The 27,600-nt window shown below is 34.5% G+C and overlaps 1 protein-coding gene across 8 annotated transcripts in view; it reads right to left on the reverse strand.

Annotated features, from left to right (window-relative positions):
• Nucleotides 1-27,600, reverse strand: part of LOC129236324 (calcium uptake protein 3, mitochondrial) — a 48,949-nt gene that overhangs the window by 9,412 nt on the left and 11,937 nt on the right. For 2 of the 8 annotated variants that reach the window (XM_054870647.1, XM_054870646.1), the window contains exons 2-8: nt 27,462-27,600; nt 23,559-23,669; nt 16,038-16,085; nt 15,887-15,969; nt 10,697-10,759; nt 10,326-10,421; nt 9,711-9,809 (exon numbers count right to left, since the gene is read on the reverse strand). In XM_054870647.1, the coding sequence (XP_054726622.1) occupies nt 9,711-9,809; nt 10,326-10,421; nt 10,697-10,759; nt 15,887-15,969; nt 16,038-16,085; nt 23,559-23,669; nt 27,462-27,600 (639 nt within the window). The remainder of the gene's footprint in view (nt 1-9,710; nt 9,810-10,325; nt 10,422-10,696; nt 10,760-15,886; nt 15,970-16,037; nt 16,086-23,558; nt 23,670-27,461) is intronic. The other 6 variants (XM_054870653.1, XM_054870648.1, XM_054870649.1 and 3 more) reach the window with 5 other exon arrangements.

The raw sequence follows: 27,600 nt of genomic DNA on the forward strand, positions 1-27,600 counted from the left end.
CTGCACAGGAAATCCTCCTGGGCAGGATATCCTCTTGTGTAGCAGTTCCAAAAGAAAAATATAGCGACGAAGCACACAAAATACATACCGCTTGAGAAGTGTTTCCAAATTTATTTCAAAACTTTTCAAACTGTTTTTAAAATTTGTGATATTTATTTATTTTTTATTTAATTTTTTTATGTTTTTATAAAAATATAGTTCATACTACAAAAAAATCAATGCAACTTAAAGTTTTAGACTTTGTATAAAATTGAAAAAAAATTCAACATATTTTCATTGGAATTATAAAAATGTTAGTCAGAATTTTTAGATAAATTTCTAGTACGCAATTTTATAGCCCAATGAAATTAGCCCAATAAAGTGCAAGTTTCAAGTGGCTCAAAAATTGTGCTGATTTTTGACAATTTTTTTCCTTGACGCTGTTGCGCATTTTCTCCATAAAATGAATGCGAGAAATTTTTTTCTTTTATGGGGAAAATGAATGGCAAATGAAAACCAATTTTTTTTTTTATTTTGTGCAAAGTTTTAAATTTTAAGTTATATGGTTTTTGCTGTAGTATTTATTTTTATTTTTTAATCAAAATTCATACTCAGAAATTTTCTAAAAGAAAAAAAATAAAGTTTAGAAAACTTCTGATTAAAATCTGAAATTTTGATAATTTTTTTTTAAACAAAATAAAGTTCAGAAATATTTTGATTAAAAAGTTTGAAATTTTCATAAATTTGCATTTTTTTAATCAAAATGCATACTTAGAATTTTTCTATATTAACAGAAACAAATAAATTTTTAGATAAATTCTGATTAAAAAGTTTGAAACTTTGATTAAATTTTGTTTTTTAATGATATTCAGAAATTTTGACGAAAATTTAATTTTTTTTAATTCTATGCAAAGTTTTAAATTTTAAATTATATGGTTTTTGCTGTAGAATGAAAACTTTTAATACATTTTTTTTTGTTTTAAATCAAAATTAATAATCAGAGTAATTCTGATTAAGAAGTTAGAAGTTTTGATGGAAATACAATCAATTGCGTTTTGATGTGGTACAATCAATTGTATTTCCATCAAAACTTCTAACTTCTTAATCAGAATTACTCTGATTATTAATTTTGATTTAAAACAAAAAATATTTTTTTTTTAATTTTGTGCAAAGTTTTAAATTTTAAGTTATTTGGTTTTTGCTGTAGTATGAAAATATGGTGGCGCCAAATTAACTCTCCAATTGTTTTGGAATAACTTTTTACAAAATGAAAAAAAAAATATGATTTTGTGTAATGGAAATCTTTATTTATACCCTTAGCGCTCCGTTGCTTGTCGTTTGTATGCTGCAGCTGTTAGGTTCACAAATATGATTGACGACGCCATTTGCAAAAATTATAACATCTTTCGATAGAGTGATTAATTTTGCGACGCCTTGTATAAATAATACTGCCATTATTATTATTTTTTGGTACATTAATAGCTATCCAAGCCAAACCATGCCAATGGAAACGGGAATTTTTGCCATTTTCAGCACCTCACTATGTCAAAATTTCTTGTTAAAAAAGGAAATATGTACAACGAAAGAAATTTTGTTATGAAATTTTATCGATTCTTGAGAATGCTGCTCCTTTATATAAAAAAAAAAATAAAATAAATAATTGGCTCGTACACATCTGTTAGGTGTTTCGCCGAGCTCCTTCTCCTTCTCGTATTTGTGGAGTGCTTTTTGATGTGGTTCCACAAATGGAGGGAACAGTTGTAAAAAGTCGGCTCAGCTAATTCAATAAGGCGTCCAGTGAGGTGGTGACCGAAAAAATGTTCTAAAAGCCGAAAATTAATACTGGCTCGATAAAATAATTGAATTTCGCAGATAGCAGAAGAACTACGGATTAGCTAAGAACTCAATCCGTTCTTAGGATTAAGAGATTTTAAATTATTAGCAGATAAATAAAATTAGTGCACGTTGGAACTCGCGAATGTTAACATGCGATTTGGAGTTGTGTCAAGAATTACACAGGTCTGCAAAAATATGGGTTCGGAATGTTCTATAAAAGTGTAGGGTCATTTTCGAAGTAATTTTTTGCGTAGAATCCGAATCCGGGGTTTAAATTGCTCTATCATGTCAGGATTTTGAGATATTCTTGCCTAAAAGTGCAAAAAACGCTGTTTTTGCCCATTTTTGAGGTTATGTAGCTACGAAGATTTTGCTCTTCATAAAAAAGTAGACGTGGTATTTTAAATTATAAGTCTTCCTCTTTTAAATGCCGTTGAGTTTGCTCAAATATCTTAATTTTTTCACTGAGATATCGCATTTTGAAGTCTCCATGTTTGTGACTATGTATAATAATCGGGTTGGGTACAATATGATTTTGGTTCAAAATTCTGTATTCAATATTCTGTATTCAAAAATCTGTAATGCAAAATTCTGTATTGAAAAATTCTGTATTGCGCACTTTTTTTATTTATCCATATGCTCTTCCGATTTTTCAATACAGAATTTTGCAAAACAAAATACTGCCAATATATGACTTGTCTTGACCCATATGGTTTCCTATATTATCAAAACAGATTTACATAAAGCAAATTTACATATGTTTGTATGTATTTATAGCTTCAGAAACAATGTGAATGAAATTCGAGCAACCGTGCTAAAAAATATTGTAGAATAATTGCAATACTTTCTGTATACTTCGGTCAAATACCTAACTGTTTTAATCAATTCCCATTCTTTCATTGTAGGTTTTTTTGTTGTAAAATTTATAGAAACACAATACGACAACGACAGAACCAAACCCAGCGGTCTTTTGTTTTTGCTTCTCGTTTACAGCAGGTCAAATAAGTTTACAAAGAGAGTTTCGATTAGTTCTATTGATAGTGGCTGGCCAAAGTGCATGAATCAAGTTTGGGGAAATTACAAATTTAAAGAAATAATAAAAGTTTTTGTATAAATAAATATTGGCTGTGTTTAATATGGCGAAAGTCTCTCTTGTTAAGTCTAATAAAAGTAAAGACATGCTCTGTGTTGACGGATATTTTTTTTATTTGGAGCGATCTACAAAAAAACATATAATTGGGCCTGTTCTAAAAGAATACAAAAGAAATGTCGTTCGCGTCTTGTTACAACACTTATTGAAAATGTGCATACGATTACGAAGTATTCAAAGGATCACTCCCATGAACCGTTTCCAGATGAGGTCAATGTCGTAAAAGCTAATAATTTGGTGAAAAAGTTGGCGAAATCAAGCTTGCTGACTACTAGCCAAATAATCCAGGCATCTGTTGTTGAGACCGTTTCCGTCAGCCGTGACTATTTACCCACAAAAAGTCTTCAAAAGCAAAAAATTAACAGGATAAAAAGAGCGAAAGTAGGACTTCGTGAACCAAATTCGATAGAAGAAATAGATATTCTATTAAGTTTGTATATTTTGGAAAATGAACTTTTTATTTTGTCAGAAAAATATTTCCACAATGAATGTATGATTATATGTGGTACTAAATCATCATTGCAATTGCTTGATGAAAGCGACTGTTGGATCATGGATGGCACTTTCGATGTGGTGCCTACATTTATGCGACAACTCCTTTCCATACATGGTCGGGTTGAAGGGCAAATAATACCTCTCGTATTCTGCATTATAAGGTGAAAATCACTTACCAGCTATGAGACGTTTTTCATTGAGCTCATTGAATTTGCTCGAAGATATGGCATACAATTAAATCCAAAACGAGTCCTTAGCGACTTTGAGATAGGCATTATATCGGCTGAAAAAAAATATTTTCCCGATACGAGATTGCAAGGATGCTTCTTTCATTTTAGTCAAATAATTTGGCGTAAAATACAAAAAGAAAGGTATATTGTGTAATATATTGATATACTGAACAATTTCATCCCAACTACCATAAAGTACTGAATATTTAATTTTTTTTGTTTGCAGATTGGTTCAGAAATATGGAAATGATTCATATTTTTCCTTACATATTAGAATGTTAAAAGCTCTGGCTTTTTTGCCTCACGACGAAGTCTCTGAGTACTATAATCAATTTTATAGTACTCTTGAAGACGAAGATACAAAACAGTTTTGCTCGTGGTTTGAAAGAAATTACATAGCTCGAGACAACTCCCAGCCAAAATATCCACCAAAATTTTGGTCAGTGCACGATGAGTCCAATATCGCTTTCCCCAGAACGCAAAACAGTTTTGAGGCTTGGCATCGTCGGCTAAAAGTTATTGTTGGGAAACGAAACTAAGGTTTGCACAAACTAATTAATGATCTAAAAGGCGAGCTGGTTTGTGCGAAAGCACAACTAGCTAAAATTCAAAATGGTCACAAAATTAGTCAAAGAAGAAGGCTGAAAAAGCAAACAACAGAATTAAAAGAATAACAAAAAAAGGCTTATATTAAGGCATGTTTATTTTCTAAAGCGAATTGCTAAGAATTTAATAATATCATAATTGTTTCGTCATTATAATGTAATAAATTTTGTTTTGAATGAATTTTTGAATTTTTCTTTAATTCACGTATGTATATTTACCATTGTTTCTATAAAATCAGAATTCCATTATTCATAAAATAAATGTGCTATTCAGGTAAGCGTGCTTATCAGGTTATCTGCTTATTTGGTTATATTTTTACAGCATTTTGATCGAAAATAATTTTGATTCCAGAATTTTAATATACAGAATTTCAGTTCTCCATCATTTTGATCATACATAATTTTAAATACAGAATATTGAACCAAAAGAATTTAGGCTGGACAGAATTTTTTTTTGATTTTTACAGAATTTTCATCCAAAAGAATTTTGAAAAGCAGAATTTAGTACCTCTCCCATAATAATCGACCGTATCACGTCTTATGTTATCTCAATGGATTTTCGAATATCGAAAAATTCACAAACATGCAAACTTCAAAATGCGATATCTCAGTGAAAAATAAAGATATTTAAGCAAACTCAACGGCATTTAAAAGCGGAAGACTTATACTTTAAAATACTATGTTTACTTTTTTATGAGAAGCAAAATCTGCGTAACTACATAACTTCAAAAATGGGCAAAAACAGCGTTTTTTGCACTTTTAGGTTAAGATATCTCAAAATCCTGACGTGATAGAGCAATTTAAACCCCGGATTCGGATTCTACGCAAAAAATTACTTCGAAAATGACCCTCCACTTTCCTAGAACAAAACGTTGTTGACCTGTGTTATTTGGACGAATTTAACAACTGCATTTTTAACGTTGATGAAGCCTGCATTTGTCGACATGAGTTACTACACCGACTGTAGTGGATAAAAAAGGGGGACATACCAGGAAAATCTAAAGTGGAAATGTTGGCGTTGAAGATTATGGCTTTCATTTTCCGGGATAGCGGAGGAATTTGGTTAATTAATTTCTTGTCTAAATAAATACAACGACGAACGGTCAAACTTGTGCTAGTTTACTGGTTCAGCACGCGAGATAGTCGTATCGAAAAAGCGAGATGAGTTAGCGACCGGAGTGCTGTTTCTGGAAGAGAAATCGCCTGTTCACACACGCTTAAGAAGATATCAGATACCACTTGTCCTACTGCTCATTGCTATCGCTGTGTTTTTCCTTTTTAAAATAAAACAAAGGTGTTACGTGGAGGAAGATTTTCGGACGATAGTGACCCATTTGAACAGAAATCTAAAATATAAAACTAAAATTTTTTCACGATGAGAAAAGTGTATTTCACCTCAGAGGTGAAAAAATATTTAAACCATATTTTTCATTCATTAGGTACCTTAAGCCGCGAACTTACCACATCTACACATATCATATATATGCATACAAGGTGGCGCAAAATTAATCATCTTATCGGAAGATTTATAATTTTCGCAAATGATGTCTCACGTCAATCGTATTGGACACGTGTGGACCAGACAGTTGCAGTATATAAACAGAAAAGTAAAGGGAAAATTAAAAATTTCCTAACAAAAAAAAAAAAAAAAGACAAAAATGGGATGATTAATTTTGCGCCATCTATTACATGCTATGTAACATAAAATTTGCAAAAAAATGATTTGGTCATTTCATTAATGTTGTTGTTTTGTTTGAAAAAACTCTACGCCTCTATAAAAAACCGTTATGTAACATATTTCACCCCAAATGAGATTTTCTATTTACAGGTCAGTTCTGCAAATAAAATTTTGTTACCGGCAAATAAAAACTACCAATTTGTATACTTCATTCGTAGTCAGAGCATTTTGTTTTATCCATCTTAGTTGATAACTAAGACCAACTATTTGGTAATGAAAGAAAAATACGAATGTCTATTTTATAAATTAAAAATATTCATCCTATACGTGAACTAAAAGACGTATTCCAGCGCCAGTGGCAAGTTTTGACCAGGCCAGAGTGAAGATGACTCCTGATTGAGATCGAAACATTGACAAATAAATGAAAAGAATAAAACAAAAACAAGAATTTAATTTGTTGTTTTATTGTTAATCCGGCCCTGAGCTTACGAAACAAAAATACGCACTTAAAACTTTAAAATTTTATTCGTTTCGTATAAGTGGAAAGAATGCTCCTTAAAATATGCAACATTATGCATTTTGGCTATTTATGCATGGAGAAATCTTTTCACCACACCCTCTTGTGTGCAAGTGGTGAAAATTATCATGGTGAAAGAGAGACCGTTAATCGGCTCTCATCGAACTTGAAGGAATCAGCTGATTGGCTGATATGACCAGGGACATGACGGCGGTTTGTTCACGAAGACATCGATATTGGGCTGGTGATATATGAAAAACTCGACACAGTTTGCAGCCATTTTTCTGCATTGCTGTAAAACGAGAGATTGCACGAGTGTGTGAATACGTGTGAAATGAGCGGGCAGAGTTCTGCTGCTGAGCACCCGGTGACATGGCAACCGAAGTTACCCGCCCAACATAGTTGAAGGCCAAACTTGGTAATCTATCTCCCATGAAAAATTATCGGTAATACAATTTGCCGGTTACAAAACTTCAGATAATATCTAGCAAAGAACGTATAAAGGTAAAGGTAGGCAATTTCACCACACAAAAATGTTAGTTAGGTCCATTGTTGTTTTCGATTCGTCACTTCACTGCTCGCTTAATGGAAAATATGTATGGGAAAGCAACGACCTTAAGCGAGTCTTTTTTTTCCTAGCTGCTTAGCTCGTAATCAACTTGTTGAATTGGCAAACTGAGGGCAATTTCCGCGGTCTTTGGCTAATATTGCCTTTAGCCGGAGGTTACTTATCCGAATGATGGTTTGAAATGACAATTTTATTTTAACCAATTACGGGCTACGTGAGGTGGGGGTTGGTCGATCATTGTGCAAATTTTAGAAAACCCATGGCTGGCACAAATAATATATAGTTTTTCTTTCATAAGCAAAAAATGTCTAATTTTATCCATATAGGAGGTGGATTCGCGCCCAATTTTGCATTCTTAAAAAAAAAAGAAACTTTTATAAACTTCCAAAACAATGGCAAATATTTATTATTTTTATTTATTTACATTTTTATTATTTATTTATTTATTTATATTTTTATTATTTATTATTTATTCAGTTTTTACAAATATTTATTATTTTCACTGCTATCAGCTACCACTTTTTGTTTTGGTTAGCAACTGACCGGCAGTTCAACTCGATCAGAAGTTAGATGATAGATACCCGCTAACCAGACATTAAAAAATCACTTGCCCACCGCTTAAGACCTTATTAAATACTAAAGCAGACATTAGAAAACCGGTAACTTAGTTAAAGTTAACGTCAAAAGAAAGTGTACACCATAACTTGGCAAGTTTTGACTCTTCATCTATTTACTTTTTTATTTCAAGTAGTTTTTTATAGAACCACAGGTCATATTACAACAAAAACTATACATTCTGTCAAAAAATATCGAGAATTATTCATTTAAAAAGCGCGCGTTACACATTTACCTTCACGTGTGCTATGCGATTTTCACTGTGGATAAAAATATCAAACAAAAAATGTATCTTCAATTTTGTGTTTCGAACGGGATATCGTGTCCGAATCGTTGAAAATGTTGCAGAAAGCCTATGGCGAGTGTGTTTTATCAAAAATACGGGTCTACGAGTGGTATAAGGCTCTTGCAGAGGGCCGAGAAGTCGTGAACGATTTGCCTCGATCTGGCAGCTCATCAATGTCTTCAACGGATGAGAACGTCGACAAAGTTTGAGGCAGGTAGTTCGTCACCGAAACCAAAAAAAAGACGTCGAAGTCGGTCAAAAGTGAAAGTCATGCTACTCGTTTTCTTTAATTATCATGGAGTTGTGCACTCAGAATCTCGTACTTTGTTCCAAATGAGTACACGGTAAAAAAAAATAATATAACTTGGATGTTATGCGACGTTTGAGAGAGAATGTAGGAGTGCGTAGGAAACGACCCAATTTGATGAAAGGAAACTTATGATAACGCACCATCTCACAAGGCTCATATTGTGAACACTTTTTTGAGTCGATAGAGGCCTTAAGGAGAATTCGTTGAAGGAGCTGAAGAAGACCTCTTCAAACGCGTTTAAAAGGTTTAAAAGATGACTGGACTAATCGTTGGCATATGTGTATTGCTTCGAATGGAGCTTATTTTGAAGGCGACAAAATAGATTTTGATGATTAAACAATTATTTTGCGTTGTATTGAACAATTCCCAGTACTTTTTTGACAGAATGTATAAAGTAAAGTTTCTAACTTTGTACAAAGTTTGTAAGAATTCGACAAATTTTCGTCAAAATTTCAAACTTTCTGCTCAGAGTTTCTGAAATTATTTCAAGTTTGCAATTTTGTAGCTCATTAAATTTTGTGCAAGTAAAGTACAAGTTTAAAGTAGGTCAAAAATTACACTGATTTTTGAGAATTGTTTTTGGTCGTGGTCTTGTGCATTGTCTCTATTTAACGCCTACTCTATGTATATTCTTTTTATACTTCTACTCAAATGTGAACGAGACGTTATCAATAAAACGGTCCGCGGATGACATATGGCAAAAATACATTTTTTATTTTTTGGTAGGACTGTTATAAGATTACATGGCAAATTTCAGCGTGATATGTCACATAGTTTGTTTTCTGTGCTACTGTAAACAAGTCAAGCTCGAGTGTGTTCTTCGAATTCTCTTTTATGACTTCAATTGTCTCCGCGGACCGTTTTATTGATAACGTCTCGTTCACATTTGAGCAGAAGCTATGGAAGGAAACACCCAACACCGTCAGCAAATGTCAAAAATCAACGCTTTTTTTGAACCATTTGAAACTTTGACCAAAATTCAATGATCTATAAAACTGCATTCTCGAAATTTTTCTAAAAATTCTACTTAAAAATTTGAAACTTTGTTGAAAATTGCCGATTTTTTACAAATTTGATGCAGAGTTTGAAACTTTGCTTCATATGAATTTTGTTGTATATTAGTATAAACTGGACTTTTATAAAAAATAATTGAAATTGAAAAGGAAATAAATAAATTGTCAAAACTTGCCAATGGTTTATATTTTCTTTCGATTTTGACTGCAAATCTTTGTTTAATTTATTTATTTACTTGGTGAGCGCAAGAGTTTTTTGACTACTATTTGCATCGTTAACCCTCAACGAAACAATTCAGTGCTGCCAAATTCATAAGTGGCTGACGAATCGAATGATAATTTTTGTGTGGTGCCTGCAGCCTCTTGCCCTTACACAATACGCTCCTTGTGTGCAGAATAGCCTTGTCAACGACTTAAAAATACTATACCTGTGTGCGGTTTATTGGCTCCTCTCTCGTTTGCTTTTTCTCTCGATCGCCATTTGAACTTCGTTTACCCTTCCAAGTTCCACTAAAAATTCGCTCCATCTAGCGTAAGCGTGTTAGTGACGACACATAGACAAGCAAATTTCATGCAATCAATGAAACGGTTTAGTTAAAATTTCATAACAGTAAAAATTGAGTTAATACAAAAACAACAAAATTCAATTAACCAGTTAAAGTAAAGAAACAAAAAAGAAAATTAGCCCAAAATTAAAATAAAACAAAAATTAATATAAAAACCAACGAAAATCGTAAAAGAAGCGAGGTGTTTGTCCACTTTGTGTTTTCTTGCAATTTTTGCATGTATTTACTTACACTAAAGTGTCTTGAGGTGTAGCAGTTTTGGCTTTTTAAGCGCTAAAGATAAGCGGGACTATGTCGTACAAAAAGCTATAGGTCGCGGAAATATTATGGACATTTTATTATTTACAAACTCTACCATTTGTTTTTGTAGTGTGGCCAAAAAGATAAAGGAAACAAAAACGTATTTGAACTCAACAAGAATTTTTAAAAGAAAATATTTAACAAAACAGCGAACAGAAAAAATTAATTCTTTCTTACATTTTTCTTTTTCTGTTTGAGTGGCTGTTTCTCGGTGGTTTTCGGTGGTTTTTGCTTATCTGCTGCAGGTTCTGTAGTCCAAATTAAACTTAACAACTAAATCGATTCGACGATATTAACGAGAGTTGATATAAATAAATGATATAAATAAAATAATAATTAACGAAGGAGAAATTTAGGTAACCTATCATTTTGACGCTCAAAAGTTTCCTTGCGCTGGCTATCATCGAAAATTTAAAAAATTACGAATTACGCACTTTATTAAAATTATTCCTTTTTTTAAGCTAATACTAAGATGCTACGTTATGACCTGTTTTTTTTGTTTTTTTTTTTGTTGCTTTGAGTTTAAAAGGCGGAAATAGAATGCTTACAAGTTTGCGTGTTTCTTCATCGATTTTGGACTGCTTGAACGTCCCACCCAAAATTCTTAAAATCTAAATAAAGCAAAAGAGAAGTTATATAAAACGTAACAATTAAATGATTTCATTAAAAATATATAAAAAAAAATTATTAAAAATTAAAAAATAAAAGGAAACAAATGATAATTAATTAAATAAAATATATGTCAGAGAGATTATTTAAAAAAGTTACATGTACATGTTACACGGGTTCAAAAAAATAAGAGCCCGCCGAGTTACGAAGTTCTTATACAGGGTGGGCCATATAGCGTTTGCTTTTTGAACCACCTATTTTTTGAGAATGGTAACAAACATGACATGTCAAATGAGTTCATAATTTACTTAAAGATTTGACATTTACAAAATGGGACGTTATATGCTTGAACAAAATTGGGAAATATTGAAAACATATTTCCAAAGTGGTGAGTCTTTTTCATCTTTTCACATCGGTGGCTACGTCATAAGCAAAATTGGCGGATTTGGGGCTCAGAAAATCCACACGTTACTGTAGAGAAGCAAATACATCCACAACGAGTCACTGTTTGGTGCGGTTTTTGGTCTGGCGGCATCATCAGGCCATTTTTTTTTCGAAAATAAGCGAGGAGCCGCGGCTACAGTAAATGGCGAGCGTTATCGTGGCATACTCAACGAGTTTTTGTTTCCAAAAATTTAAGAGGATGACATGGACGACATTTGGTTTCAACTGGATGGTGTAACTTGTCACACTGCCAAAGTTACACTCGAACTTTTGGCTACCGTTTTTGAAAACCGAATAATCAGCCGAAATTCCGATATCAATTGGCCGCCTCGGAGCTCTGATTTAAGCCCGTTGGACTATTTTTTGTGGGGAGTCGTTGAGGACAAATGCTATGCGAACCATCCAGAGACGATTGATGGTTTAAAACACGAAATCGAAGTTGCCATTCATGAAATTGGAGCCCAAACAATTGAAAATGTGCTTAAAAATTGGGTTGTACGAATGTCCTACTGTAAAGCCAGTCGTGGCAGTCATTTGAACGATATTATTTTTCATTCATAAATGACAATGTTCAATCTTCAAAATAAAAAAACAAAGTTTGAAAAAATATTGATTAGTTTTTTTTTTATAGTTGATTCAAAAAGCAAATTTTACATGGCCCACCCTATATTTTTTGTTATGTTTTTAGAAAAGTACATATAAAAGCATAGTCTTAGCACGGTGATTTACGTTATAACGGCGCAATGCCTAAGCCAAGTCTGCCGTGCCCAGAGGGTGGTCGTACAGGCAGATGACTTCTGCAGAAGCTGCCTAGATGAGGTAAAGGAAGAAACGATCTCGCATCTTCTGTGCCATTGTCCTGCTATACCCAGACGTAGATTCACCACTTTAGGGAGATAATTTTTTAAATTTTAGTTGGAAGATCTCAATACTTTGGAAATCAGAGATCTTCTAAAATTTTTGAGAAGTTCACACTGGGTTTAGGAGAGTTAAGCACAAGTTTCCCACACGGCATCACAATGGGCTATGAGCCTGAGTGTGTTCCACAGTAGACAACTACAAGCTAACCTAATCTATGGAAATGCATATAGCCAAAAACCATATAACTCAAAGTGCCAAATTTTGCACAAAATTTACGAAAATTCAACAACTTAAAAACAAACAAAATTGGGACCGTTCCTTTCAGTCACGGCGAAGCATTGGCTGTACTGAGTCATTGGGCTGCCAGTTGTGGCTTCAGAGTCAACTCTGACAAAATGAGGCCGGTATTATTTATCGGAAATTACAAACCTCCACACTTTAGGCTTCCCAAATTAAAAAAAAACACGTTTTTCCGTATTCATCGGAAGTTAGGTATCTTGGGGTGATACTACTCCTGCAAACCTATGTTCGGTAAAAATGGCGACTCAAGCCACAGGTCGTGCTGTGGTTGTACAATGTAGTGGTTCTGCCAATTTTAACGTTTGGATGCCTGGTTTGGTGAGAAGCTCTTCCGAAGGGCTATAGTATCGCTAAACTGAGGAGGGTGAAAAGTAAAGGGTTTTCCAATAACAGGTGTTATTTACGATATTAATAGGTATTACCATGATTTTTTATGGCCGGAATTGGATGGTATTGATCTGGACAACGTTTATTTTCAACAAGACGACGCTACGTGCCACACAAGCAACGAAACCATTGATCTCTTACGGGAAAAGTTTCCGGACCGTGTTATCTCTCGAAGAGGTGATCACAATTGGCCACCGAGATCTTGTGATTTAACACCTTTTGACTTTTTTTCATTGGGGCCACATGAAAGAGAAGGTCTACCCCAACAGCCCAGGGTCGATTTAAGACCTCAAAGATGGAGTTCGTGAGGCTATCGAGGACATAGAGCAGCCACTTTGCAATTCGTGGTGGTCATTTGCCGATGTTATTTTCCACTATTAACGGCATACATTCTTCTTTATAATGAAATAAACATCCGATCATTTATATTAGGTTGGTATTGTTGCCCAAGGAATGAGCACACTTGGACGAAGAAAGATTCGTCCTTTGTGATAGATCATTTATTTAAAAAAAAAAAAAACAAAAAAAAAATAGCATTTTTCTTTGAATATCAAAATAGCACCTCTTATTGGAAAACCCTTTACATCGATTTTTACGTAATTTCCATCGCTGCTCAAAGTGCATTCAAATTTAAGGAGGTTGGCCTCCGAAGGCAATCCCTCAAGGGATATGATAGCATTTTTGGGCAGTTAACACCGTATTTCTCTGAACTTCTCTTTGTCCAGAAACTGAAGTTTGAGGGTCGTGCCAGGGCAATCTTTCCAAGTAAGTGGGATTGGAACGAGTGGAAAATCTGTACCGAAGCTGGTATCTCTGTTTTCACTGACGGCTCCGGGACTGACGGCACTGACGGAATCGGGAGTCGGAGCAGGGGTTTTTTCTAAATTAGCCAATTTATTTATTTCCTTAAAATTTCCGAATACTGCTAGTGTTTTTCAGGCAGAAGTCTTTGTGATCCTGTAGGATTGCAAAATGCTTAAGGTATGTGTATATTAACATTTTTTCCGGTAGTCAAGCCACTATCAAGGCTCTGACGACGCTATGGTGCATATCCAAACTAGCCAACTCCTGTAAGAAGAAGATCAAATCTCTGATGAGCTCGCTAGGAAGATAACTGAATTGGTCTCAGAGACCTCCTACCCGGTCATCGGCATCTTCCTGACTTTTGTTTAAGGGGAATTGCACAACGTGCTATTTCAAAAACCCTAGGCCCCAGTACAATAGACGGAAAAGTATGCGGATTCCACGCCATTCAATCAAATTCGTAGCTGTGTTTGCCGGTCATTGGACGATCCATTTCTCTACGTCCTATTTCAAAACCCTGTGGCTTCAGTACAATAGGCGGAGGACTCAGAAAGTCCTGGGGACTCCACGTTACTCAATTTCCAAATTCGTAGCTGTGTTTACCGGTCATTGAACGATCCATTTCTCTACGTCCCCAGTACAATAGACGGAGGACTCAGAAAGTCTTGGGGACTCCACGAAAAAGCTAGATTTATCATTTAACTCTCAAAGCAGCAGCTGAGGGGACCTTTCAGAGAAGGAGGCTGTTGAGCACTTTCTCTGTAAATGTCCGGGTTTAGCAGTTCGTTGATTAAGGTCACTGGGTGCTCCTTGCCCAACAGCCTAGGGCAGTGCGCTAACCTAAATCCCATCAATCTCCATTATATCAACAGCTCTGCTTGGCTATAGATATTGGCCTGTTGGAGGCCTCATAATGGTATCAAAACGGCGCTTTAGTGCTAATTTGAGGATTATGTACAAAATTTATAGCTTTAGGTATATGATTTTTGTTGTAGAATACTCTATACTTTTATAAAAACATAAAAAAAAATCAAAACAGTAAAACTTATTAATTCGTCGCGCTCCTATTTTTTTGTATACAGGTGTACGTACATAATTAATAAAAAATATAACATACATATCTACACATGTGAATTTTTTGTTATTTTGTTTTTGAAATCAAATTTTATATTTGAGTAACATTCGCATTTCTTCATACCAGTTCCATTCGCCATGCGTGTAGAAATCAGGCATTCATTCCGTTAATTAAGAGGATGTTATTTTTAGGAACCACAGACACACAGTATAACAACGACTCTAAGTTTAACCAATAAGAAATTAAAAAGAGAATTAAAGAGAGGAACCGAGGTCGATTGCTACTCGAGTGATCTGCATTTCAGAAAATTATAACGAATATCAAATTATTGCAGCATCTTCCAAATATGCCCCATAGTCGTAGTATGAGACGACTATGCAATTTTAAGTTGTGACAAAGGCAAATGCACTTTTAAGATTGAACAAAGCTAGGAAAAGGGGGCTGCTTAGCTAAGGGAGAGTGTGCGAGCCGAGGATGGTGGAAGTGTCATCTGAGCTTCTGGGTGTGCTCGTTTACGGGTTTACATATTTGAGCTTGAGCGACCAAACACCTTCTGATAAATTTATTGAGTATACTTGGAAAAGTTCGCTCTTATTAGGAAGAGAGAGTGAGAGACGACTCGCTCACTTGGCTGCAGATTAGGTGAAAAGCTGCAAATCGACCCCAATGGAATTTATTTGTATCGGCAATTTGCGCCCCCCAGCCAGCGAGATTGCAAATAATAATAATAATTCAATTTTTAGAGTTTCTTAAATACAAATACAATAAAGTAGCTTCAAAGCCTTAGAGAGGAGTTAAAAACCACTTAGGCGAGAATCGCAGAAAAAAAATCTCTTTTAGAATACAAGATTGACCAGAATGAAGTGATAATGAAAGTGAAAATGAGCATAACTTTGCCATGGCGAAATTGTAGATAAGGGACGTGAGAGAACCAAGAAAATAATGTCAAATTAGCGAAGTTTAGTACACAAAAATGAAAAGTTAGGCTAGATTAATGTAAAGAAGGAAGAAAATGAAAAAAAAAAATATTTGTAAACAATTAAAAAAATTAAATACCAGCACACAACAATTACATCGGTTCAACAGCGGATTGTTAAATGTCAAATGTCACTGAGAGCCGAGTAGCGATACCGCTCATGCGCTACTTTCTGTATTCTCTCAACTGTGATACAACAACACATTCTCTCCATCATCCAATGAACTTCAGACATCTGCACAAATTATGAAATCTCTACAAACGTTCCCTGGCTTTACTTACCACTAGAAATTCGTCCTTCTCAACGCGATGATTACCGTCAGTATCGAACATATTAAATGCAATGCGGAAACCGGAAATGGGTTCTATTGGAAATGGAAAAGTGTTAATAATTTCCAAAAATATATATGTACACAATTTTTTTCCAACTCACTTGTTAAAACGGATAAGAGGAAGAGATACTCTGTGTAGGAGACAATGCCTAGAATTATAGAAAAAATAATAATTGGTTAAAAATGTTGACTATTTGTAATTAACATTTAAATAATATTATTCAGAAGATTTTCATACATCAATACATGAGCGGAAGAATGTAGCCGCTGAACTGCCTTGTCACAGAATTGATTTTTCTTCTGAACGGAAGTTGATAATTAATTAAAATTTATTAGAAAGCAGCGTAATTTCTTATGACTTTGAGTCTAAATTAAGGTCCAGCATGGGACATCGCGACTTACGGCACACATCAGTATCAGGAAGGACTCTGTACATATATAACAATGTGATGCTTTTGATATTGTAACTCATTTGAAATTACTAATATACATTTATACAGAATAAATGAGGTTAATAACAGTAAGGATTGGTGGAAGATGGTCAACGTCCTTCGGTGTTCAGTTACAGAATCTTGTCTAGAGGTATCGCCAGCAATATTCATGTACTATTTTCAAACATTATTAAATCCAACTCGCTGTGCACCATGTATACAATATGTGGCAAATTTAGTAAGGGATGATTGTCTATACAGACCAATCTCAATAGATGAAATCAGATTGATGTTACAAAAAACGAAATGTGGAAAAGCTCCAGGCTCAGACAAGGTTCCATATGAGTTTTTTAAAAATGCCGATGACCGGTTTCTTGTTGGGTTGGCAAACGTTTTTAATAGGCTATATAATATGGGCCAAGTATCTGAATGTTTCGAAACAAGTCTGATATATCCGCTCTTTAAAAAAGGCGATAGGAAATCTCCCTCCAATTATAGAGGTATCTCATTCATGAATTGTGTTGCAAAGATAATGATGGGCATTTTAAATGAGTGACTCACAAGCTGGGTAGAAAATAAAAATATTATAACAGAATTTCAAGCAGGTTTCAGAAAGCGACATTCAACTGTAGATAACATATATAACCTAGCAGCAATAGTCCATATTAAGTTTAGGGAGAAGAAAAAAGTGTACGTGTTTTTTGTGGACTTTAAAGCCGCTTTTGATACTGTCCCTAGACAACTATTGCTATACAAGCTTCATGAAATAGGAATCTCCACCAAAATGGCAAACTTTATTGAAAGTTATTACAGAAATACATGTTCGATAGTAAAAGTAGGAGATGAAATGAGTGAAAAATTCAAAATATCGTCAGGAGTAAAGCAAGTGTGCCTGCTTTCACCTTTGCTCTTTGCTCTTTACTTGAATGACCTGCACGACTGCTTGGAGGGGGGACTCTTTATAGATGAGTTAAATATCCGTTTGCTATTATATGCTGACGATATCGTCATATTGGCAGATGAGGTTAGTGCTCTTCAAAAAAAAATAAAAAATAAGCAACTTAGAAAAATACTGCGATAAGTGGAATATGCAAGTAAACTTATCTAAATCAGCTATAATGATTTTTCGGAGAGGCGGTAGAATAGCAGAAAAAGAAAAGTGGTTTTTTCACGGCGAAGTTATACCAATAACGAAAGAATATAATTACCTGGGTGTAAAGCTAACATCAAAACTCAGTTTCAAGCAACATATAGAAAATAGAAATGTTCTAGCGAAAAATAGCATAAATGCAACTTGGTGCAAATTTCTTAGTAAAAATAAAATTAAGTTGTCGGCAAAATGGAAACTGTTTTTAGCGATGACTAGAGCAATCCAGAGTTATGCTGCTCAGGTATGGGGAAACTCGTTGTTTGAAGAAGTAGACAAAATTCAACTTTATTTTTTAAAAAGGGTACTTCATCTCCCGAGTAATAGGCCATCTTATTGCATTCTCTTGGAGACAAATGTTCCAAGTTTTCATTTGTATACACTGCAGCTTCATTTAAAATATATATTCAAAACGTTATTTGAATATGATGATAATAGATTGCCTTATATACTATCAAAAAAGATTTTAGAAAAACAGATATTTTGGGTTGAAGAAATTAGTAATCTGGCACAAAAGTTAAATATGACATGTAACTGGGGCACTTCAAATAAAAGAGAGTGGAATAGAAATATAATTTCAATAATAGAAAATCTTCATGATTCGAATATTCGAACTTTATGGGAAAGGGCACACCAAAGCACCCGATTATATAAGGAATTAGGCCATAACAACGCCAGAAGTTATTTAAACGATAATACTGGAATCTATAAAATTATGTGGATTATGAAAGCCAGATGTGATTTAATATACTTGGGAAGCCAAAGGGATTTAAATTGCACTTTATGTAACTTAAATGAATTCGAAGACATCACACATTTCTTAGGAAAATGCCCGATACTTAAAAGAATTCGTCAAAAATATTTTGGAAAATATAGTTTAAACCGAGATGAAATCATAGACATTTTAAATGGTATTGGCCCTTCTGGATATAATAACTTATTTAAGTTCATTACTGGTGCTATAGAATATAGAAAATTAATTTTAAACGAATTCAATACATAGTAACATATGTAAAATGTAAGATTTTTTTTGTTTTCTTTTTTCTTCCGACAAACGACCTAGTGTCACTGTCGTACGTTCTAATGTTAATGATTAAAAATGAAATGTAATGTTTATTTTAAAACAGTCGAACAATAAATAATAATAAAATAATAATAATAATAATTACTAATATACTCGTACTTGCATTTCAAATTTAGTAAAAAATTTGAAAAAAAAAACCAAAGGTCTTTCTCCGAAGGACACCTTTTCTGTTACTGTGCCGTGTGGCGTGCCTTTGATACTTTGGCTCATCGTTTCTAAATGATACTGACGACCTTAGGGATATAAGTGTCAGCCAGTTTGCACTTAAAACAAAATAATTTAACGAGGAGTAGCGGAAAAACTGTTGCTGGGGTATTACAATGTACCAACAACGGTTTAGATAGCTTAGCTTAGAAACCGACTTCCACTTCTATCTACCTACCTTCCTACCATTCAGGATACGTAAAACAAGATTTAGGCGATTACATACTTCATTTCAAGGAAAATACACACTTGCACTCAATCGTCAAAATAATAATATGTGGATGTATTCAACATAACATTTGCTGTTTCGAATATGACAGCATTGAAGATAAAATAGTAATAAAATAGAAAAAAAAAAATACCAGTCTAACGGTTAGACGCGATAGAAGTGAAACCTTCCGTAAAACAAACTGAGAGAGAATGAGACGAAAGCAGCATTAGGGGCGGGATAATTTTAGGTTCATTATAATATTGCTATAAAGTTCATATTTTATTTTCTTCATTTTATTATTATTCATCCTCAATGTTTTCAATTTCAACAAATGATACGAGTGGCTTATGATAGCTAAAGTATGATACAAATGCTTTGGTTTCGATGTTGTCAACATATCTTTGAAATACCGCGTCAATTGTTGTTTTTGATCGTGTTGTCGATTCAGTGCTATTGTTACACATTTTTAAATTGAATGTTGTATTGAGAAAGTCAATTAAAGGAACCGCTGTGTCCAATGCAAAATTTACGTTAAAATCGCCACTTAAAATCATTAGAACTTTATTGTAATCTTTTCTAAGTATCCGCGATACTTCTGGTGTATACTTTATTAAATTTTCGTGAATGAATTCCGTGATGCTATTTATTGATTTTTTTTCTGTCGATACTCACGACACTTTTCTGTATTATTTTTCGGCATAATTGCGGTAAATATTTAAAAATGAAAATATTTACGAATATAAAAATACACACGCGGTTGCTATTATGAGCGTCCCCAGCAAAACCTGCGTGACCAAAACTCTAACACAATTACATTTTTTTGAATGTTACAAACACATATGCACGCAGGTTTTGCTGGGGCGTGACCGAAACTCTAACACAATTACACATATGCACTCGTATTTGTTTGAAAATCGACTTTTTTTTTGGTTCTCCGTCACCTTTGGAAAATGTGTAAACAGTAAGCAAACTTTATTCATATATTTTTCCTCATTTTTGCATCAGTAAAATTAAACAAACGCCGTAGCCGAATGGGTTGGTGCGTGACTACTATTCAGAATTCACAGAGAGAACGTCAGTTCGAATCTCGGTGAAAACACCAAAATTAAGGAAAACTATTTTTCTAATAGCGCTCACCCCTCAGCAGGCAATGGCAAAACACCGAGTGTATTTCTGCCATGAAAAAAAGCTCCTCATAAACATATCATAAAATAAAATAAAATAACTGTATAAAAAAAATGTTTTCTTGTGATTCGAACCAAGGATTTGGATCGGAAGCTCACATTGCTAGTCGCTCGGCTACCGCGCCATGCTGTCGGCGCTGGCCTAAAAGTTATTTAGTTCGTCGCTACGTTTATATCAACATATAATATAACGCTTCGTAGCCAAGAGGGTCGCTTTTTTCGTTTCACTTTTTCTCAAATCACTCCCAACGATTCTAAAGAAGTTTTCACTTCAATAATGCAAATTTTCAAGAAAACAATATTTCAACTGAAATTCAGCGCTTTGCAAGAGCATTAGATTAAATGTTATCAATTTGCCGTAGTAGTTCACGCCTAAAAACCTTATTGAAGACTCAATTACAAAAGGCTGTGCTGCCAAACTAGTGATGAAAAACAAAGCGAAAAGAAAGGATCATAAATTGAATCAGATTTCTATCAGGATCATCCCTTTGTTGTTGTGTGCAAAATATTTATCCGGATCTCGATCATTGACCGTTGATGTTATTGGTAAGTGGAAAATTATGCCTGCCGAATGTTTCAATAAAAAGTAACTTAGACGCTGAATTTATACCCTATTTTAATATCCGAAACTAGTGAAAAAGGTAACTAAAGGGTGGGCCATGTAAAAAAAACTAATCAATATTTTTTTCAAACTTTTTTTTTATTTTAAAGATTGAACATTGTCATTTATGAATAAAAAATAATATCGTTCAACTGACTGCCACGACTGACTTTACAGTAGGCCATTAGATCAACCCAATTTTTAAGCACATTTTCGATTGTTTGGGCTCCAATTTCATGAATGGCAACTTCGATTTCGTGTTTTAAAGGATCAATCGTCTCTGGATGCTTCGCATGGCATTTGTCCTTAACGGCTCCCCACAAAAAATAGTCCAACTGGCTTAAATCACAGCTCCGAGGCGACCAATTGATATCGGAATTTCGGCTGATTATTCGGTTTTCAAAAACGGTAGCCCAAAGTTCGAGTGTAACTTTGGTAGTGTGACAAATTGCACCGTCCTGTTGAAACCAAATGTCGTCCATGTCATCTTAATTTTTTGGAAACAAAAACTCGTTGAGCATGTCACGATAACGCTCGCCATTTACTGTAACCGCGGAAGAAGAAGAAGACTCACCACTTTGGAAATAGGTTTTCAATATTTCCCAATTTTGTTCAAGCGTATAGCGTCCTATTTTGTAAATGTCAAACCTTTAAGTAAATTATGAACACATTTGACATGTCATTTGTGTTACCATTCTCAAAAAAATAGGTGGTTCAAAAAGCAAACGTTATATGGCTCACCCTGTATAAACACAACCTAAAATATACTTTTTCATTAGCGGATCCTTTAGCGCATATCAACATGATCCTAAGTTAAAACAAGTCTAAAGAGTGGTGTTATCCTGGTTCTTCGGCTCCGAAACGAGTTCGTATTCAGAAATCAGCCAAGAAGGTGCTAGCATCAGTGTTTTTGGATGAGAAAGGTATTTTGTTTGTGGAGTAATTGTTAACTGGTAAAACAATAAATTCTGAATATAATGAATATATTAACCTTTAATGAATATTGTAACCTTTTAAATCAGCTGAAGGAAACATTTCGTCAATAAAGACTTAGTTTAGTATATAAATACTACAGAACAAATGCGAAGAAAGCGACTAATTATTTCTAAAGAATCAGTCGGTGTGACCTTTAATTGGTAGTTTCAGGTTACTTTTAATTTTATGGATTGTATCAAACATATCCGTAAGTAAAAAAACTTTAGTGTAATTCTAGAATACCAACTCCTGCAAAGTCTTTGTTTTTATATGCAACTTTCGCGAATATTTAAACAATATTACCTGCTAACTAATTCTGTATTAAGAGGTCCCATCCTATTAGGTAGTATTTCTGACTAAGACAAAATCTGTTTCAATTCGGGATTTCTTCTAATAAAAATGTTCCCGCAAGTCAATCGTAGTTAAGACTTATTATCCAGAGGTTATGTGACTGGGTTTAAGATGAAACCAATTTAGATTCATAGAGTTTATGAAGTCTCGGCTATACTAACACGACAGACGGTGGAGCAGATGAAGATGTCGACAGCACTCTAAACAATACAAGGGCGGCGTTTGGGCGAATGCATACATCAAATCTCCAGGTACTCCAAACTACGAATATACAACTCTGTGTGAAGTCAAGTGAAACATGACTGGTGTGATGGTGTTAGACACAGATGCTACAATCTTTCGTCAACAAATACCTCCGCATCATTTGTAGAATATTCTGGCCGAACACCATTAGCAACGATGCGTTGTGGAGTTCAACGAATGAGGAACCTATCCTATGGTAAATCAAGCGCAAAAAGTGGCCATGGATAGGTCACACGTTTAGAAAACCACCAGATCGCATCACGAGAATGACACTGGACTGGAATCCACAAGGGAGCAGAGGTCGAGGTCGGCCAAAGATTACTTGGCGAAGGCCCCTGTTGCGCGAACTAGCAGATGCCGGCGCAAAACAATAGCCCAGAACCGTGTACGATGGAAGAGTCTCGTCGAAGCCCTATGCTCCCGAGCGGAGCGAACAAGGATATAAAAAAAATAAAGTCTTTGGGCCGTCGCCACATAAGTTTGTGAAGAATAGTGAGCACAAGCGATATCCTCACATACGATAGTGATTTGAAAAGTCCGTGCAAAAATAAAAACTACTTAATTGTTTGGTGCCAACCTTTTCTATTTTTCGACAAAGTCTTCTATATGGTTTATACACTTCGTCCAACGCTGTTTTAGTTTTTTGATCCCTTCCGAGTAATAGGTTTTGTCCAGGCATGAAAAATAACCATGGGTTTCTGCAATCACCTTCTCGTTTGAATACACCTTTTTCCCTCCACCCATTTCTTCATATTGTCGAACAAATAGTGGTCCGAACGATCCGAGGGAGCCAAGCCTGGAGAATAGGGGGAATGTGAAACGATTTGGAACCCTATTTCCATTAATATTGCGACCACAACTGCTGAGACGTGAGCTGGTATATTGTCGTGATGGAAAAGGAAAATCACTCGACTTCCCCGATTCAAACGAATGCCAAACACAAAAAAATATACTGATCTGGCTGAACCTTGGTGTGTGTTCCTCCAAGAGATGCTACTAACTAAGCGTAACCTCGATAAGTGCTAGAAGTGCCATCTCTCTGACTTTGTACGGACTTTTAAAATGACGCTTCTATGCATTTTGCACTTCTATATATGCAATCCTGTATACTCATTTATTTGAAGTCAAGCTTCGATTTGTGTCAATATTCCAATCTCGTCAATAATATTATACGTCTATTTCAAGAATTACCTCTGTCACGTAGAGTTCGAAACAGCATTTTCGTGCCCTTCTTCAAAGGAGGTGTGTTGTCTTTTATCACTTGCAAATCCTGGTCGCTCAAGGCGCGTCGTTTCAAACGTGCTAGAAAGTGGAGAAAGAAAGAATAAAAATTAATTTAATTAATCCGATATATTTTTTATATTTTTATAAGCTGCACAAATTTATTTATTATAAATATATACTTGTAGCCTGCTCTGCCATATCCACAACGGTGATCCTGCAATCTACGCTAAACGGTATAAGGTTCCATTGAGGGTATTGTTTACAAGATAATAAACATATTGCACCTTACGAATATGACGCAAACCTGGTAAATGTTTTATCAACCCGATATTCATTGTACGTCAAATCTTCGAAAAAAATCCTTATCGTCACATGCCATCTTTTTGTCGACTTCAAAGCCACTTTTGATAGCGTTACCAAATTTTGTATCACAGTAAAACTTGCTTAACGGTTTAAAGATGCGTTCAGTGAGCTAGACTTTTTAAGAATTGCTGGGTGGTTTTTTGTAAAGAAAGTTAATCTCCCTGTTATTTCCCGAATTTTTTTAAGGAATATAGGCTGATGCAGCCAAGTATTTCTGTGCCTGACTACCATTCAGCGGACCCTGGGATCGAACCGTACTTACGACTAAAACATCAAATGATAGAAGAAATTTCTTCAAATAGTGGGCGCATCTCGGCAGGTAATGGCTGAAAAAATCTCTCATAAAAAACCGTCTGCCGGGACAGTATAAAACTGTAAGTCAAATATATTTTCTAATTTCTTGCTCGAAATAGTCAACAGATGAAAACTAAGCCTTACATTTTTGGGACTAAAATGTATTGGCTTATGTTACAATTCTTGCGTAAGGGCTTTTGAGGTCGGATTTGAAAATACAAAATGGTGGAAGAAAAGTTTCAAAACTCGTGGAATTAGCATAAAACTTGTGACAAAGTTTTTGAGGTAATCAAAATTTTTTATTAAACCGACGGAGTGAAGCAGCACTATAAGAATAAATTCCAGATCATTAATCTCATCTGAAGCCGTTAAATAATTAATTGTAATGATTACCGATTGAATGCATTTTTTTTAAGAATCTGTTTAATGATTTATTAACCCATTACTGCATAAAGTTTGCCCTTATACTTATAATGAATTTCTGTGAAAATTTCGGGTTGTGGAGATCACATAAATCGAGTGGTGAAAGAAAAGTTACACATTTGTCTGTAGTTTGTTGTAAACAAGCCGTCCGATTTATCGAACGTTATGCATACCGGCCCCTCAAGTTATCTCACGAGAAATAAAAAAAACCAAATGCTCCTAGCAAAATTTCTTTAAAATATTACTGAAAATGAAGAAATACAAGTAAATTAATTATACATAAAATATATTTAGGTATTGGGCTCTACATGATACTCCATGAAGCACTTAGGATGGAGGCCTACTTCATATTTTTGGCATTTGTATTTTGATTTCTCACCACACTTATTTGCACAACGACGTTCGGAATTTATTGGAACAATCCAATGGTTGAGGCAATCAAACCGTGTAGTGGACAATGGTGTAGCTGGTTTTCGTCCTTGATGGGGGGTGTTCCGTGTGACAAGCAGAGTTCGAGCCACATGCCTCCTAAATGCAAACAAGGACTCAGTGTCCATATTACATCCTATTTCTCGGAGGTGCTTCAACAAACTTAAAGATGTAAAGAAATTATAGAAATACATTTTTATCCCATTATTAGATGGTAACTTTGCAAGGTCTAAAAGGGTGAGGACTACATCTCTACCTAGCCCAAAGGTTTTTTTCTCAGCACTTTTTCCTGTATATAAACTAAAGGCAACCATATATCGAGTGCTTGCGCACAAAGGCCAATTTTTAATATAAATCGAAACCTAATGGGCTTTCCCTTTATAAATTGTTTAGCGTAGTGCTTTCCGTAATATGGAATCATGCTTTCATCGACACTATAATGATCGTCTATGCCGTAGTGCTTTTGGAAAGAATTCCCGAGACTATCTAGTAACGGGCGCAATTTATACAGTCTATCAGAAGATGCAGCTATTTGGCTATTATCATTGAGGTGCAAGTTTGTATTGATCGAGTATTGATTCAAACCTGCTACACCTTATATTTTCGGAAAGAAGTTTTGGAACATCGTTGTCTCTGGAAAAATAAAGTCGTTTATTTGGTAACTTAGTGTATCCTGAAAGTATCATTCCTCCCAAAATGACATACATTTCATCTTCAGTAACCATCAGCTGTTTATTCTTCTGCCCAGCGTAAATATTACTTTGGTCCACAATTTTTTTGATCAATTCCTGATTGAAAAACAATTTAAAAAAGTCTGTAGGAGTCTTACAGTTAAAAGCTTCTTCTGATGGTATTTGCTGACTGAATTCTGTGCAAGAAAAATTTGGGATTTGTTTCTTCCATAAGTCAACTCTTCTTTTCTTGACTGGTTGTAACCCTTTCTTTAAAGTCGAAAGTGGTACATTATCTCCGCTATCGCTACTCGAAGAGGACTCGTGCAAACACTGATCTTGATTATATCCCCTATTTGTGTGAAAACGACGGAGTTCGCTCTTAGTTCTCAATAACTTCGGTCCTAAATGGTTCAAATTAGCATCGTGCTCTTCATCCGATTTATCACTGTCCTCATCTGTGGCTTGGTCTTCAAGTTCGATTGGTGGCTCTTCGTAAATAATATTTTCATTGTTAATATTTCCATCGTCGCTCTCTAAAAGGCTCAAAATTTCATATACAGTCAATCTGGAAAACGCAAAAAACCAAACCACTTAGAGCCTGCTATGCATAAGGTTCGATATATCGGACGCCACAACTAAATACTACAGTAAATGCTTGATAATGAAGCAAACTTCACAATTTTTTATGTTTTGCTTACTAACACACTTATGCACTAATAAACACTTGTCACTAAAATTGTTTGCTAAAAATATACCCAAAAAATATAAAAAAATATTTTACCCTTTACGAGAAAAAGTCTGCTTGCAATCCGCCATACTGAAAAATTTAAAATAACGGGAACTCTTTGCGATGGGTCGACAAATGAAGGGTTGCCATTGTTGAAGAAATAGTTTTCTTTCGATTACAACCTTTAAGCCACCTCCACATCACACTTGCTTGATACAAATTTAATTTAACTCATGTCCGATATATCGAACGTTATGGTGTAATGGGTTAACTTTGTTTCTGCTTTTTAATTATAAGTAGCCGATTATATTAAAAAAAAAAGAAAAATAAAGAAATCTTGATTCTTAACCGTTGGAAGAAAAATTAGGATATAACCAGAAATAATTAAAAAGACTAATGGATTATTGTTCTCCAAAAAAATTTTTTTTTTATTATTTTAAGTTATAAAACATTTTTGAATATTTTATGTTGTATTTTATTAGTTAGAAAAGATGATTTTTAAATTTGAACAACCATAAGAGATTTATTACAACATAGAAGAAGAAGAAGAAAAAGAAAAAAATACGAAAAAGAATGCAATAAGATTTTCATAAAAAATATATAAATTAAAGAATTTCATAAATTAGCTTTCACTTTTAATAATACCTAAGAAATGGCGCCTGGGAGCATTTACAATTTCAGCAGAAGCATTTTGGGCAGAACTTTCCGTCTATATTTCCTTACTTTAATTTTCAATTTACGTCAAATATAAAATCCTCATGAACGAATTTCCAACTAACATTAAATCTATCTTAAACAAAACTAAACATAAATTCATTCCCTGGCCTATCGTAAAATATTCAATGAAATGATGCTCATTTAACTCTATGCTCGAATTGTACTATGTTTCTTACTTTAGATGAGCGCTACTTAAGTAGAAGAAGAATAAATAATTCGCATTTCAAATAAAAATTAACTTACGTCTTGGCTCCTGCTCAACCACAGAGTCCAGAAAATCCTGAGGCGTCATATACAATTGCCCTTGGTACTCGACCGATGCGAACTTGATGAAGCGCCGCTCACGTGACGTCAGTTTCTTTAGCAAATTTTCGTCTTCGGC

This window comes from Anastrepha obliqua, chromosome 1 (assembly GCF_027943255.1).
Source record: "Anastrepha obliqua isolate idAnaObli1 chromosome 1, idAnaObli1_1.0, whole genome shotgun sequence".
NCBI lineage: Eukaryota > Metazoa > Arthropoda > Insecta > Diptera > Tephritidae > Anastrepha > Anastrepha obliqua.